The following is a 13,509-nucleotide window of genomic DNA, read 5'->3' as shown; positions in this document are numbered from 1 at the left end:
TATAAAGTCTCAGATAAAGGCTAGATGAAAATGCTCACAACCCATTAGCTACAGCAATAAAATTTCTGTCTGTCTCTCTCTAACACTGACCAAATTCCCATCCCATGCACTGACTGACTTGACATGTATTAAAATCCTACAACCACAAAGTATTTGAGTGTCATACATCACACAACAAGGAAAATCCCCTTCGGAACAGATATGTCTGTTACCTCCAGCCACTGTTCCCCCCACCTTCCTCCCTCAATGGCTAAAGAAAAAAGACTCTGCAGACCAGGAAGGAAGTGAATTCCAGAATTGAGGAGACCTCCCCAGAAGGTGTGAATTTTTCCCTAAAGCTAGCAACAGGGTAGATCAAGTTGGAATGCTGTTTCTGACCTCAAATATAGTAGCAGTACATTCGGAAAGGAGTTGTCTTTCCAATAATTTGGTATTAAATCGCTTGAAAACTCGCAGGCAAACCATGGAACAATAGTGTTCATGGCAAACGGTACCCTCTTACAAATTCATGTTGATGAACATGGTCTGCTTACTCAGTAATATATCTGAGAGTTTTACTTGCCTATAGAGCGGGCAGAGGGCGTAAGGAGGGCAGAACTGGACAGGGACAGTATTCTCTTAAGGAGATTCACTAGCACAAATGAAGGGAAATTTCACTTCCCACCATTAATGACTGCTCCCCATTTGATAGTGGTTTCTCCCCAAATGCATTTGGTACTCTCGGGGGTGCCTTGCCATCTACAACAGGGTTAGAAGCACTTCCAGGACAGCTGCTGCAGCACAGTCACAAGGAAAAGTAGGAGGGAGTTAGAATGATGGGCCAGCTGCTCTACCAGCCTCTCAGTCCACATCTAACCTTGTATAGTTCTCATCACTGTGGTATCCAAACTGCAGTATGTCAGCTATCTTCACTCCAGTCTAAGTTCTATCAGTTTGCCCCACTCCCCAGCTGAGAAGCCAATCAGAGAAACAAACTACCAGGGAACCAGTAGCTGATAGTTCTACAAGAAATCAGAATCCAGAATATTTGTCAGTTTATCTGGCACTTTCAATAGAGTGTGGAAAACAGGTACTGCCTTGGAAAAGGTTGATGCCATTAGTCTGGGTCTCATTCATTGGGAATGCTCACTACTACCTCTGATTGGGCCTTGCATTCGCATAATTAAAATATTAACTAGATTCTGATTCAGCTACCAGGCATGGTCCAACTTTTCCTAATACTGTTATTCTTAGCAGTTTTTTTAAAGAAAAAAAATATATTGTAATTGCATTCCTACATATTTTCACAACTTATAGTATTCACATTGAATCATGAATCATTATGCAAAAAAATACGGAAATCTACTTAATTTCTTGCTGTTTATCATGCTGTCTCTAAATTATGCCAGACTCTGCAGAAAGGTGCCTACATAGGTCTCTCAGATCTCAGCATTTTTGCAGACAACTCCAAGCATCATGTAATCAGAGATAAGTGACTTAGTTAAAAATGAATGGGGCAGCTGTCCAAATGCTCAACCAAACAAAACGATCAAAGGGGCAGTGCCAGATGTTTTCCATCAGCTTTGCACATGATGGTACCAGGGAGATCAGCAGGAGCACTACACTAAAAAGAAACCAGAGAAGCCAACTCTAGTTTCAACTATAACATGAAGAATTGACTGTAAATATCACATTCCTTAGTAAGAGTCCCAGAGGACATTCCGCCGGTATTTCTAAAGCCTGCAGAAAAAATGTGCTTGCTATTGTCTGGCTTGTTTATATGTATCCTCCTGATCAATGTTTTAGTAACAGTGCATAGTAACAATTTACATATTATATATAAAAACCCATTTTAGGTAGCTGCTTGTAACTGTGAATCAGCAGAATACGTCAAAGGCTGCTGTTTTTCTACAAGGTGTGTGTTTACCCAACCTTTGCTAACTTAACTTTAATGCTTCCCAGTTCCGACCCAGTTTTAAATTTTGATTTTATAGGCTTGGGACTTTAATGCCTGTGAACAGCCCAGAGATGCTTCAAGACTTATTCTCGAAAAAGAAGCCATGTCATGGTTTTTTCCTCCGTTTTTTTTTCCTGAGGAAGTCTACAGTACAATGAGCTAAATGTCAAAAAATAGTGAGGGTTGTTTACACTGCACCTCAACAAAAGATGTTCTTGACTTCTTGTGTACATAACTGAGCAGTAGGGCCTCTCAGTCAGTGCTGCCAGCCATCCAGCCACAGGGCCCCAACCTCTGGACATACAGGTCCCACTGATAGTAGTGTGATGTTAGCTGCTCCTGCTGTTGTGGAACATGGACTACTTCATGCAGTTCTGGGGTGAGAGTAACTATACTAGAGCCTTCCCTCCCCACAACACTCCTTTTATCACAACCCTGGTGTAGATCGATTAGGCGCTTCCTTCAGTTTTACACAGTCCTCCATTCACTGTCTCACAAATTACCACCAAGGCCACACACATCATTTCAAGACAGTTACAGGTCCCTCACTCAGACGTTAGGGGCAGATAAATAGAGGTGGGGGGAAGAAAAAGACAACACAGTATGAGAATTATGTGCCACATAGTGTCCTTCTCCGCATTAAATGTCCTTGCAGGGACTCCCAAATCTGTTTGAACTGGCCCTGGTGAGCAAGAATCTTGGAAACTGCTGTCAAGTAACTTGAGACAAATGCGTAACAAGTCATATTTCAGGTTCTTTTTATTACTCTCCAGTTCAGGGCTGCCTGTGTAACCCACACACCTTCTGGGTGTGGTGTTCTGTCCCATCTAATGGCTCCAAGACCACTTACAGAGAGATTGATTCTGCTACACAGCCTTAGCTTCTAGCAAGCTGGGTTTTAGTTCATGACCCAGAGGCTCATACTCCAAGCCTCAGAGGCTACATCTACACTACCATGGAAGATCAAGCCACTTGGGAGTCTAGTAAGGACGTGTGAAATCAAGCTCTCAGGGGTCACAGTTGACCCCTGAACCCCTCACAAGATGCAAGGAGTAAGAGAGGTGAACAGGAGAAATGCTCCTGTCAACCTTCCCTGTACAGACAGACAAATTAGCTGAGCACAGATACATCGATTTTACCTATACAACTAGCATAGCTAGAATTGTGTATCTGCGGTTGACATTCTTCATCTCGTATAGACAAAAGAAAGGAGTAAATGTATGTCTATAGCTGCCATTAGCAGCTAAACCATGGAAAACTGGCATGCTCATAGTGGTGCTCCAGGGATCTGGGTCCACGGGAACTGTGAGTTCCTGTAAAGCAATGGGCTAGATGTAAAAGTGAGAGTGCAGCATTTGGAAGAATATTTGGTAAGTAATCTCATTCTACCATGCACACAGACTCCAATATTAATTACATTTACTTGCCAGACACCCATCACATCTGCAAGAGATGCAGCAAGAACTGTCACTCTCGTGTGGGCCTTCATAGTCACAGTAGACGCTGTAAATGAAGTCCTCAATTGAAACTATAAAGGGTGCGATCCATAGTCTATGCAGACTGAAGGATGCCTATGATGGGGGTATTGAGAAAGAAAGCAAGAAGCACACCAGTGTTTTTTCCCTTATGAGCAACAGGTAACTGTAAATAAGCACACTGAATTACTTGTTTAATTATAGCCACATGAAATGTAAGACAAGCAAACACTAAATAGATGGAAGTAAACTTCCCACAGGGCAAGGGGAAAATTATTCTCATTTATAAATCCAAGCTGCCACCTGCTTTGCACTTCAATTGTAAGACATCAAAGGAAATTTGGGACTTAGTACTGATAGATCTTGCAGTAGTCACAACACAAGCTTGTTTCATAACCTTCACACATTTCATGTGTAGGACTTCCACTGATGTCAAAGGGAAATTCTGCAGATGAAACCAAATGAGCAGGGTATGCAATGGAAATGAATGGTATGCACAGGTGAGAAGCATTTCCTTAGCTTAAAAAAGCAGTCAAGCAGCACTTTAAAGACTAGCAAAATAGTTTGTTAGGTGAGCTTTCGTGGGACAGATCCACTTCTTCAGACCATAGCCAGACCAGAACAGACTCAATATTTAAGGCACAGAGAACCAAAAACAGTAAGCAAGGAGGACAAATCAGAAAAAGATAATCAAGGTGAGCAAATCAGAGAGTGGAGGGGTGGCAGGGAGGTCAAGATTAAATTCTTGACCTCCCTGCCACCCCTCCACTCTCTGATTTGCTCACCTTGATTATCTTTTTCTGATTTGTCCTCCTTGCTTACTGTTTTTGGTTCTCTGTGCCTTAAATATTGAGTCTGTTCTGGTCTGGCTATGGTCTGAAGAAGTGGATCTGTCCCACGAAAGCTCACCTAACAAACTATTTTGCTAGTCTTTAAAGTGCTGCTTGACTGCTTTTTGTTTTCATAGTGTATAGACTAGCACGGCTTCCTCTCTGTTCCTTAGCTTAGTTTGACATCAGTTTTTTCAGTTGACTCCTGGGGGAGCTCTGCTCTGTTCCTCTGTTCCTTAGCTTAGTTTGACCAAGATTAAATTCTTGACCTCCCTGCCACCCCTCCACTCTCTGATTTGCTCACCTTGATTATCTTTTTCTGATTTGTCCTCCTTGCTTACTGTTTTTGGTTCTCTGTGCCTTAAATATTGAGTCTGTTCTGGTCTGGCTATGGTCTGAAGAAGTGGATCTGTCCCACGAAAGCTCACCTAACAAACTATTTTGCTAGTCTTTAAAGTGCTGCTTGACTGCTTTTTGTTTTCATAGTGTATAGACTAGCACGGCTTCCTCTCTGTTCCTTAGCTTAGTTTGACATCAGTTTTTTCAGTTGACTCCTGGGGGAGCTCTGCTCTGTTCCTCTGTTCCTTAGCTTAGTTTGACCAAGATTAAATTCTTGACCTCCCTGCCACCCCTCCACTCTCTGATTTGCTCACCTTGATTATCTTTTTCTGATTTGTCCTCCTTGCTTACTGTTTTTGGTTCTCTGTGCCTTAAATATTGAGTCTGTTCTGGTCTGGCTATGGTCTGAAGAAGTGGATCTGTCCCACGAAAGCTCACCTAACAAACTATTTTGCTAGTCTTTAAAGTGCTGCTTGACTGCTTTTTGTTTTCATAGTGTATAGACTAGCACGGCTTCCTCTCTGTTCCTTAGCTTAGTTTGACATCAGTTTTTTCAGTTGACTCCTGGGGGAGCTCTGCTCTGTTCCTCTGTTCCTTAGCTTAGTTTGACCAAGATTAAATTCTTGACCTCCCTGCCACCCCTCCACTCTCTGATTTGCTCACCTTGATTATCTTTTTCTGATTTGTCCTCCTTGCTTACTGTTTTTGGTTCTCTGTGCCTTAAATATTGAGTCTGTTCTGGTCTGGCTATGGTCTGAAGAAGTGGATCTGTCCCACGAAAGCTCACCTAACAAACTATTTTGCTAGTCTTTAAAGTGCTGCTTGACTGCTTTTTGTTTTCATAGTGTATAGACTAGCACGGCTTCCTCTCTGTTCCTTAGCTTAGTTTGACATCAGTTTTTTCAGTTGACTCCTGGGGGAGCTCTGCACTTACCAGATGGCATCAAGGATGCAATCATGTAGTCTTTACTGAAGGCCTACAGGAAGTGGGCTAAGGGCAGGAGTGATCATTTAGGGGTGTGGATTGGGTTCCTAAACCTTGTGTCCCTTCAGACCCACAGGTGTTGCAGAACAAGTGAACAGAGTATGAGGCTGTATTCTCTTTCACTGCTTTGCCCTTTGGGCTGTGAAACTTGTCCTGGTGGGCTGTATCTGGGACTGGCCCTGAAAATGTCCAAATCTGGGCAGCGTAAATTGGGTGGGGCAGCAGTGCATCTGTGTGTATACCTGTTTCCTCTGATGGGTCGTTGAATGAGTAGTGGGTTCAAGGCTGCTTTTCTAGGGGAGTGAGTCATAGCTCTTTAGACAAAGTGGAGGATATGTGTGTGTGAGAATAGCTCACAGGGGTTATGGAACCCCTGCTGGCTGTAACATAGGCCTGGCCATTTGTAATGTGGGCAACCAGGTAACACCTTCGCTTTCCGGAGCATCTATATAAAGACAGGGGTGAAGCCTGGCTGGTTTTTGACTTAGAGCCCAGGCAGTTAATGGGAGTTAGTCTGGAGGTGGGAGAGGAGCAAAAGAGGCAGGATCCCAGGTCTGGGGGTCCCCTGCTGGGGCCTCCTCCCTACAATATGGATCAGACTGATGACTTCTGGTTGCTGGACTGACAAGCCTGTACCACGCTGTGCCTCTGTCACCTAATAAATCTTCTGTTCCACCTACTGAGTGACAGTCACTCCTGGCTGCAGATGGGGTGCAGGGCTCAGGGATGCCTCATACCCTATTTCAGCCCTCTGACTGAAGAACTGAAAAATTGAGGTACTCTGGCATGGGGGAGAATGAGACTTTCAGGCAGAATGGCCAGTTAAGTCAATGGAAATTTTTTATGGGGAAGGACAGCAGGCCAAGATTTTCCAGCAATACCTCCTGAGGCGCTGAGCAACACCAGCTATAAAGTCAAATCAATGGGAGTAGTGGGAGAGAGAAAACACCTGACGAACAGGCCCTGGGCATGTCAAATTGGACAACATTTGAGGACTCCAAAGTCAGCTGCCATTTTTAAAGAAGCAACTGAAAACTAATGACATTCAGGCCAGTATGCAGAGGGGATGCAAAGGGTGTGAACGCTCCTCCCGTGTCCAGTTTCTTTCTCTTCCTCCCTGCTGCACTGTGCAGTGGGCGCCTGCAGGGCATAATGGGGAAACCAAGGCACCCTAGGAGCTGCAGCTCCTTGGCCAGCTTCCTGCCTAGAGAGCTGGCCCTGGAACAGGGAAGAGACTAAATTTCCCAGCATGCCCTTGGCTGCTTGCAATAGGAAAGGGAGATGGACAAGGGAATACTGTTTTTCACTTATGATATTTCAGCAAGGTCCCAGAAGGTAATTTCTATATAGATAAAAACAATTATTATTGTATACATTGTTAGTCTGTTACAACAAAATCATGCCACCAATCACTGGTTCAACTCAAATTTTTCATAAACCTCTTAGGAACACTCATTGCATGACTATTTTGTAGTCCTTTATGTTTAAAATAAATTGCAGTCCAGATTTACAGAAAAAACAAACAAAACAACGCACTGCCCCATTCCCCCCACCCACCCCACCCCAAGGAATTTCTGCATATAGACCCACAATTAAAGGATCTCTGGAGTAAAATATTTGGACCTTAATTTTTCTCCAGGAGAAATCGCAGTGGTATAACTCCAGAAACTTCAAAGGAATTACTCCTGAATTATATTCATGTAAAAAAGCACAGGAACAAGCTCCTTATCTCTGTATTAAACCATTCATTTTGGACCCTTTTAGCAGCTTGTTCTCTTGCTTTTGAAAGCCAGACATAAAGCTATAAAACTGTGCAATTATGCATTCCTTCACTCTGCTACTGGGGTCATTTGGGCTGATTTTCTGATAAAATCAACCCATTCTCTCTCTCAGGCAAGAAAACTACTGGATATTTTCATTTCCATTTTTATGGCAATGGAAATGAAACATCCCATTTCCCAAGGTGACAGGACTTCCACTTAATAGCCAATAAGTCAAAGGGTAATATTCAAGACTGTTCCTGGTCTCACTTTCACAGTGTAAATCTAGATTTACTCCAGTGTACCCAGCTGTATAAACACAATGTAAGGAAGAGGGGAACTCAGGGCCTAAGTGTTATCAAGCATAAGACTCCTAGTGGCCTCTGACTGTCTGTAGATACAGTCTGTAAATACTTTTGCAGATCGCTGCCCTCAGGAACCACAGAATTCATATGTTAGAGTGAGGGAAGTAAGACTGTGATTCACCAGACCCAGAAATAGCCTATGTCAGAGAACCTCATGGTAGAGGATAGCAACAGAGCTCTCCATGTGGAAGCTGAAACTCAGCACAGAACTTTCAGAAGCTGGAGCAGGGATTAAGTTAGAGACTATTCTACCATTTGCTAAAACATTCAATGCATTTGCCTTCATGCCTTCTGCATTCCTCAGGGCTGCATGCTGAGTTAATAAGACGTCTTTTGGAAAATGCTTTGGATACACGGATGGAGTCCCTGACTGGCCATATGGCAGAATCTGGCTACTGCTACCAGACAGCTGCAGGAAGTGTAAGACAAGAAATGGGAGACTTCATCACCAGAGTTATATATAAGATCTTTGCTAATAGCAAGAGCTCCCAAAATACTCAAACCCAAAATATCTTCTCTCTTTTCAGGAACTTAAAGATTCGGACACATTCACACCTGCTGAACTTTCAACAAGTTTTTTAAACAATTAACAGAAGCATGTGAAATGGTAACAACCACTTTCTCACTGCTCAGCTCACAGGAAAAAAAAAACCTGGGACTCAAATTAACTCACTCTTTTTAAAAATAGGTCACCAGTAACTGAATGACAACACATCATTCTATGACTATGAACAACAGGAACCATTCGTACTATCTCTAACACCACAACAATACAGCAGTTTTTTTTAATGAAACTGTGCATTTGTTACTGCTATGGGGCAACATTAAAGTGGAACAAAAAAGTTATCCTTATCAGAAAACTGGTGATAGTACAAACAAAGAGCAGAGAGATTTCTGAAATGTTCATCTTGACATGTACATTTAAACTAAATGATAACTTTGAAACAAAATCACATCTTGTAAAATTCACTTAGTAGCACTCTTGGTAGGAACACAGCACTCATGCCTAAATGACAAAAAAAATTGATCTGTGACTGGCACAGAGATGAATATACAGCCACTATTTCTTCATATTTTAGTTTTCCTTTTATTCAGTTAAGCCATAAAACATTTTTTCCTTTCCAAGGCTAGTGTCCCCTAGAGTTTTGTTTGGCAATACAGACATTCAAATTTTAATTTTTAGAAGAGAGTGTAAATCTATACACCAATATTCAGGAGAAAGGTCAGATTTACCAGGATAAAAGCATTTATACCGAAATGGTCAAGACTGTATTCCTATGCCAGAACTGTACACAAATATGCAGAAGTGTACAGCATGTACCTAAACAAATTAATATGTATGAAACACCTGATACATTGCAATAGAACCTTTCAAAAGAAATATTCTGTTTTAGATGACAGCTTTCAAGAACTAGCCTTTGTGTGTCTGCCTGGATGAGAACTGCAATTCCCCAAGAAATGAAAATCTTCATCTTTTTTGTGTGTGTGGGAGGGGCGGGCAGTGGGATGAGGGAAGCATAGGAAGTATTTTTTTTAAATCAACGTCAAATCCAAATGTGGTTTGAATTTTCCGATGAATTGTCTTACCAACCCTTTTACCTGTTCATGCAATAAGTGAACTGAGAAGAAAATGGATTTCTATATAGTTTACAGGGGATTATTTTGCTGGTAATCTTGGATAACAAGCAAACTTGATCTCGGTCACACAAAATTTAAAATCAGCTCTATTTAAGCTTATACTGTTTTCTATTTCCAATCAAGACCGCCACCACTTTTCCCACCATAGGAAAATCATCATAGTGCACAATAATAAAGTGGTGATTAAGTGTCAAAGAGCTCTGAAAACATCAACAAACTGCCCAACAGGCTAGCAGAAAATATGACTGTAAAACAAAATCCACTTAGCCAGAACTTAATGGCACAGGACCCCTTATCATCCTTCGTGCTTTACCTGCTGACTGGAGAGCGGCTGGAGGAAATGTCTGCCACAAAACTCTCTTCAATTATTGGTATCCGAGAGGGAGTGTAAGAGTGGTAAGCTGTCAGAACCACACTGCCCGAGTCCTTCATCTCCATTATCACAGGCACATGTCTTCTCTGCAGTCTGGTGACAAAGACAACTACCCGCACTTACTCACTTACTGGATCAAGTGACCCTGTCACAAAAGCAAATGCATGACCTTACCCTGTAATAGCCTCTTACTACCGTTTGCTGTCAGGAGAGCTGTGTAAGTGAGATGGCTCTTTCTTCTGTCAGGAGCTGAATTAGCATACATTCAAAAACACCGCCCACAAACACAACTCTGTGGGGGAAGTATCAATGTTTCTAGGAAACCAGAAACCAGAGGCAAATCTACATAGCTCAGTGCTGCTGCTGCTCCTCTGGACAAGTTCTTCTTGGGTTATTTTTTGTCTTTGTTTCTTCTCAAGAGATTTCTCATAGGACAGCAAGGAGCAAAATGAAATGAAATCATTCTTCAGTGAAGCAACATGGGAATGGAGCCGTGTTTTCACAGAAAACGTGCTCTGAGAAGGAGCAGGGAATGCAATTTATAATGCCTGCATGAAACATTAATAAACTAACTAGACTACAGTGCTGTTTAAATAATCAAGGAAGAATAAACTTTATTTCTTTAGGTCAGGTAAATTTTGCAACCTGTCTGCCAAGAACTGCCTTTACTTTCCACTGAATACAGGTTAGACATTCAACAATCTCTAATACTTGCTGGATGGATAATTAAAAGGGAAATAAGGTAAATAGGAAAGTAGGAAAATAATGAAGATTTTCCACAAAATTTTATAGAAGAGGACTATTATTATGGGCCTCTAATTTCATTGATAATGAAGGTTTTGTGAAGTGACAGATTCTTATAATAGATACAAGTCTGAGATTTCATTTTTTAAAATTTTACCTCTGTTAGAATGAAAATTTAAAATTTCACTATTTACACTTCAAAATAGAACCATGGCTGTATTTTGATGCAACAGCCCTAGAAAACGTGAAGCTAAAATATAGTAGAAAGCCTCTGTTTTCACATAGACCTAATATTTTCTGTAAAATAAACACTACTGAAATAAGTACTTACTCTTATAGTAGCTCACACCAATGGAATTCAAGGAATGACTTTCTATGATTTCAAAATATCATGCGGCTGATCCTCCTCGCTGTGCCTCCTGTTTTATTTTATTTAATAGGACTGGAGTGTCATGCATGACTGGCTTGAAAGTGCCAGCTGAGGGAATGGGGGAGGAGAATTTTCCCAGTACGGGCACAGCAGAAGGCAGCCATAACAATGCCTTTTGACTTTGGGGAACCCTGGTACAGGATGGTTTAAATTACATCGGGGGTGGGGGAGCTCTGAAGACTGGGACTGGGATGACACCTGAGTACCTCTGTCCCCCTACACCCAACACAGGCTGTGAATTCTGTGCTATATTTCTTAGTGGCACAGCATACGACCCAACTGAGGAGCCTGAAAGTAAGCATGGAAACCTTTAACTACCCTGTTCTGAGTCAGCTTGAGTCAATGCGCTTCATCCTCTGGTGTGAGTGAGTTGTCAAAGCACCTCATCCTCTGGTGCGAGTGAGTTGTGGTTGTCACAAGTCACGAGAAGGATGGGAAGGATAAGGTGGCTAAAAGACACATATGGGCTCCTTGATCTCTGGGTTGCGAAGGATTATCAGCTAGGCTGATTCATGAACCCCTAATGCTTCCATATGGATCACGGACTGTACCTTAAGTTGGCAGCCTGCCGCAGAACTTTTGGGGGTGTGGTCAGATAATAGCTAGCTTTTGGTTCTCAGAATTTATTCTGCAGGCATCCATGGGCATAATCTGAAATATGCATTTCCATGTCCCATGAGGAATAAATTGAGCCCAGTGCCATCATCTGAAAGGCCTCCTCTAAAATTCAGTTAGAGATGCTAACACTGCTGATGGGAAATACTGGGAGTACCAGGAGCCAAACAGTTGAGTTGAGACAGCATTGGCCATCTCTGAAGTGACCAGACCTGAGAATGCAAGGCTGAAACATTTATTTTATTGACTACAAAACCCTAAAGGCTCCTCTTTCTCCCCTTCCCATTGCCCATATAACTTTGCTTTCTTCAGAAAACAGTGATGGTGTAATTTAGATTATTTTTGGCTAAAAATCGTTTTATAAATGCAACATATTTATGCTATTTCTATTTCTGTTTTATCATATCTGCTTTAAAGAACAGGTTCTTACAGATAACGTGGAAAGAAGCATATGTTTCATAGATGAGATTTTCTCTCTGCACAAAATAAACATAGTAGATGTTACTGAGCTTTACACTGTGTTGGTGCACAAGTGAGATCCTTTCTTGAAGTGACAGACTATTTGGCTTAGGTACAAACAGATATTTGGCACATTAATCAGTCAATGGGCTCAAAACTCAAAGACAGAAAATGTTTATATCATGAAGACCGATGAACATATGTTAGCAACTCCCTAAAAACTCTGCACAGATTTAAACTGACTAAAGATATAAAGCAGACATTAAAAGGTTGTAATGGGTACAGCAAAAATGAAAGGATATAGAGGTATATAGATAGCCAAATTCTCCCCTCACAGGGAACTCTGCAGACTTTTAAGAGAAGTAAGAATTTCATCCAGGGCTGACCACTCCTGGAATACTGTGTACAGTTCTGATGCCTGCAATGCAAGGGGGATGTTGATAAACAGGAAATGGTTCAAATAACAGCCACAGAAGTGATTAAAGGATCAGAAAATACAACCTGTAGTGATATACTCAGAGAACTCAATCTATTCATGTTAACAAAGAAAAGGTTGGGGGTGACCACTGTATGATATAGCCATAGCAAATACACTGTAGAAATTGTGGAGGCCAGATGCTCATACCGTACATTGACTGATGGAGGTAAATCAGTTTATATCAACTAAGGGTCTGGCCCTGAGTTTGAAAATTGATTTTATTTTTAGGTCAAAATGGACAAACTTGACTTCTCTGTGGGGACAGGACTTCCAATACTCAGCTCCTTTGGCCTATCTATACTTACCCATACCAGCGATCTACCTCAGCTATGCAAATACCCCTGGTGTCTTGCATGCACTAAAGTTGATGTGGGCTGCTCACCTTGTTGACACCAGCTATTCTTCTTGTTTTAGTGGAGAAACAGCATCAACAAGAACTAGCTTGTAGATGACTTTATCATGGCTACAGTATATGCAATAAATCAACAGCTCATGTGTCAATCACTGCATTGTCAATTCCCCGCCAAGTGGGGACAAGGCCTTTGAAAATCAAGCCAGTTTGTTATGGAGCTAAATATGGAGTTAGGGGCTCAACACTTGACACCTTGGCTTGAAAATTTAGGGAGTAAAGCTAAGACTAATTTTACTATTTCCACAACCAGTCTGTCCATCTTGAATCTATGCAGGAATGCAACTCTTTGCTCCAGCTGTAAACTTTTGTACAAAAGTGTCTTCAACAGGTTCTGTACACACAGTACAAATGCACAGAAGGAAAGTGAAAGCCATTCAGTAACTATTACCATGAAATTATGACACCTCCAACAAACTTTTTAAACAAGTCTTTTTATTTCTTATGGTCAAAATTCCTTTTAATCATAGAACAGACAAGAGAATGTTTATTGTCTAAAATATACTGTTAGCTCTGTGGGGATACAGGTCTTATCCTCATAGCTCTGTAAGAAATGGTCCTACAATGTTATTACTGTTAATTATGATTAAGGCTGTATTTATAGATATAATGTTGCATATAAAAGCTATTCTGCAGTAATTATTTTCCAGAGAGAAAATTTGTTTGGAGCTTT

At 41.4% G+C, this 13,509-nt stretch overlaps 1 protein-coding gene across 2 annotated transcripts in view; it reads right to left on the bottom strand.

Moving 5' to 3' along the window:
• Window positions 1-9,891, bottom strand: part of ARHGAP28 (Rho GTPase activating protein 28) — a 111,944-nt gene extending 102,053 nt beyond the window's left edge. For both annotated transcript variants that reach the window (XR_012644459.1, XM_074987413.1), the window contains exon 1: window positions 9,642-9,891. Coding sequence is in view for 1 of the 2 variants with exons in the window: in XM_074987413.1 (XP_074843514.1) it covers window positions 9,642-9,766 (125 nt within the window). In the remaining variant the exon portion in view is untranslated. The remainder of the gene's footprint in view (window positions 1-9,641) is intronic.
• Between the last annotated feature and the right edge of the window lie 3,618 nt (window positions 9,892-13,509).

The sequence above is a fragment of the Carettochelys insculpta genome, chromosome 2 (genome assembly GCF_033958435.1).
Source record: "Carettochelys insculpta isolate YL-2023 chromosome 2, ASM3395843v1, whole genome shotgun sequence".
NCBI classification, from domain to species: Eukaryota; Metazoa; Chordata; order Testudines; family Carettochelyidae; genus Carettochelys; species Carettochelys insculpta.
Note: the sequence above shows the minus strand (reverse complement) of the source record. Positions and strands in the feature narration are given on the sequence as shown.